At 44.1% G+C, this 1,571-nt stretch overlaps 1 protein-coding gene across 1 annotated transcript; it reads right to left on the reverse strand.

Moving 5' to 3' along the window:
• Positions 1 to 12: 12 nt before the first annotated feature.
• On the reverse strand, positions 13 to 1,564 carry LOC106944283 (NACHT, LRR and PYD domains-containing protein 14-like). Its single transcript, XM_015027457.1, has 3 exons — positions 1,390 to 1,564; positions 736 to 888; positions 13 to 226 (listed from the first exon to the last, which is right to left on the reverse strand). Exons 1-3 carry the CDS (start codon positions 1,527 to 1,529, stop codon positions 220 to 222), a joined length of 300 nt encoding a protein of 99 aa, XP_014882943.1. The 5' UTR covers positions 1,530 to 1,564; the 3' UTR covers positions 13 to 219.
• Positions 1,565 to 1,571: the final 7 nt, after the last annotated feature.

The following is a 1,571-nucleotide window of genomic DNA, read 5'->3' on the forward strand; positions in this document are numbered from 1 at the left end:
CTCTAAATGGAGCCCAGTTTGAATCGGATCTTTATTGATCCAAAGAGACAAACAATATCAGACACTAAATGACAGACATGAGAAAATAAACAGGAGGAAAATCTTGGAGGTCAGAGGTCATCATCAGGATCCAGTCAGAGTCTCTTTAGACTCAAACTGCTGCAGCTTCAACCTCTGAGGATCAGCAGGACACAGAGACCGTTCTCTACTTTACAGAGATCAGAACCTGCAGAGAGAAGAAGGAAGGAGAGATCAGATCAGTGAGTGTTTCCAGCCTCTCCAGCAGCAGTCAGTGACGCAGCACATCCAGTAGATGGTTTCCAGGCTGCAGTCAGACTGATCTCAGAGCTGTGACCAAGATGAACCTGATCAGTTGTTTCCTGTTGAACTGAGAGAACAAGCAGATCTGAGATCAGATCTGCTGCTGCCACAGTTTGATGAATGAGGACCACTGTCTCTAGACATGTTGGACGGCTGGACACTGGAGTCCAGCTGGACTTCCTGCAGACATGGACACAGCAACAACACTCATCTTCACACCAACACAAACACAGCAAGCTGCTGCTCCTCTGATTGGCTGATTGCCGTCTCTGTGTCCAATCAGGAAGGCTGAACCATTCTCCTCCCACTGAGAAGCTGCAGCTTTACTGGAAACACTGGATCTTTGCTTTGATGCTAACTGGGTTTAGTTCAATATGCTGACAGCAGCTGGACTCACTACAAACATTTACTTACTTTAGAGTCTCTACAAGATCCTTCAGCTGCTGAACATCTGAATCCTTCAGGTTGTTGTCTCCCAGGTCCAGATATGTCAGATGGAGGCTGTTGGACTTCAGAGCTGAGGCCAGAAAATCACAGCTGATCTTTGACAAACTGCAGCTCTGCAACCTGAATAAAGAATAAAAGATGAGCTGAAGCCAACAGGATGCAGGTGAACCAGTCCAACAGAACCAGTTAAAGATTCTCATGAATATTAAAGCCAACAAGCTGCTTCTTCAATAAATACCTGCTGACTTCAGAACCAGAACCAGAACCTGGTACTGGGTCATGTTGTGTTGGAGGATTTTAGTCAGTAAAATCATTCCAGGTTCTGATCAAAGTGTTGAAGCATCAATCATTGATTATTGATTTGTTCCTGTCAGATTCCAGGAATTCACTTTTCTAGACTGGGTTGAATGACCTTTGACCTGCTTGACATGAGGGGTCCGAATGTTGTCCTGTGACCTCAGGTCAGCAGGTCCAACTCAGTTACACAGAGGGACTAAATTAAACTCTGGATCCAGGAACAAACTCAGAAAATATTTATTAGAACAGAAGATATGAACTTTGATTTATGATCAATTAAATATAAATATTCACTGAAATATTGATAATTATATAATTACAAACCCCAAATAGTTCAGTCTGCAGCCTTTAGTCTGTAGAAAACCACAGAGCTCCTTCAGTCCAGAACCTTCCAGGTTGGTTCCTCTCAGCTCCAGTTCTGTCAGATGGGTCGGGTTGGACTTCAGAGCTGAGAACAGGGACATCCAGCTGGTCTCTGACAACCTGCAGCTCTTCAATCTGAATAA

This window comes from Poecilia latipinna, unplaced genomic scaffold (assembly GCF_001443285.1).
Source record: "Poecilia latipinna isolate Pla-1442-1.1 unplaced genomic scaffold, P_latipinna-1.0 Scaffold7792, whole genome shotgun sequence".
NCBI classification, from domain to species: Eukaryota; Metazoa; Chordata; class Actinopteri; order Cyprinodontiformes; family Poeciliidae; genus Poecilia; species Poecilia latipinna.

What these genes read in the sequence shown, in the direction of transcription:
- LOC106944283 (XM_015027457.1), bottom strand. Translation starts at nt 1,529, where the DNA reads ATGTCCCTGTTCTCAGCTCTGAAGTCCAACCCGACCCATCTGACAGAA. An exon ending in TGCAGACTGAACTATTTGGG is followed by an intron (nt 889 to 1,389) that starts GTTTGTAATTAT and finishes TTCTTTATTCAG; the next exon opens with GTTGCAGAGCTGCAGTTTGT.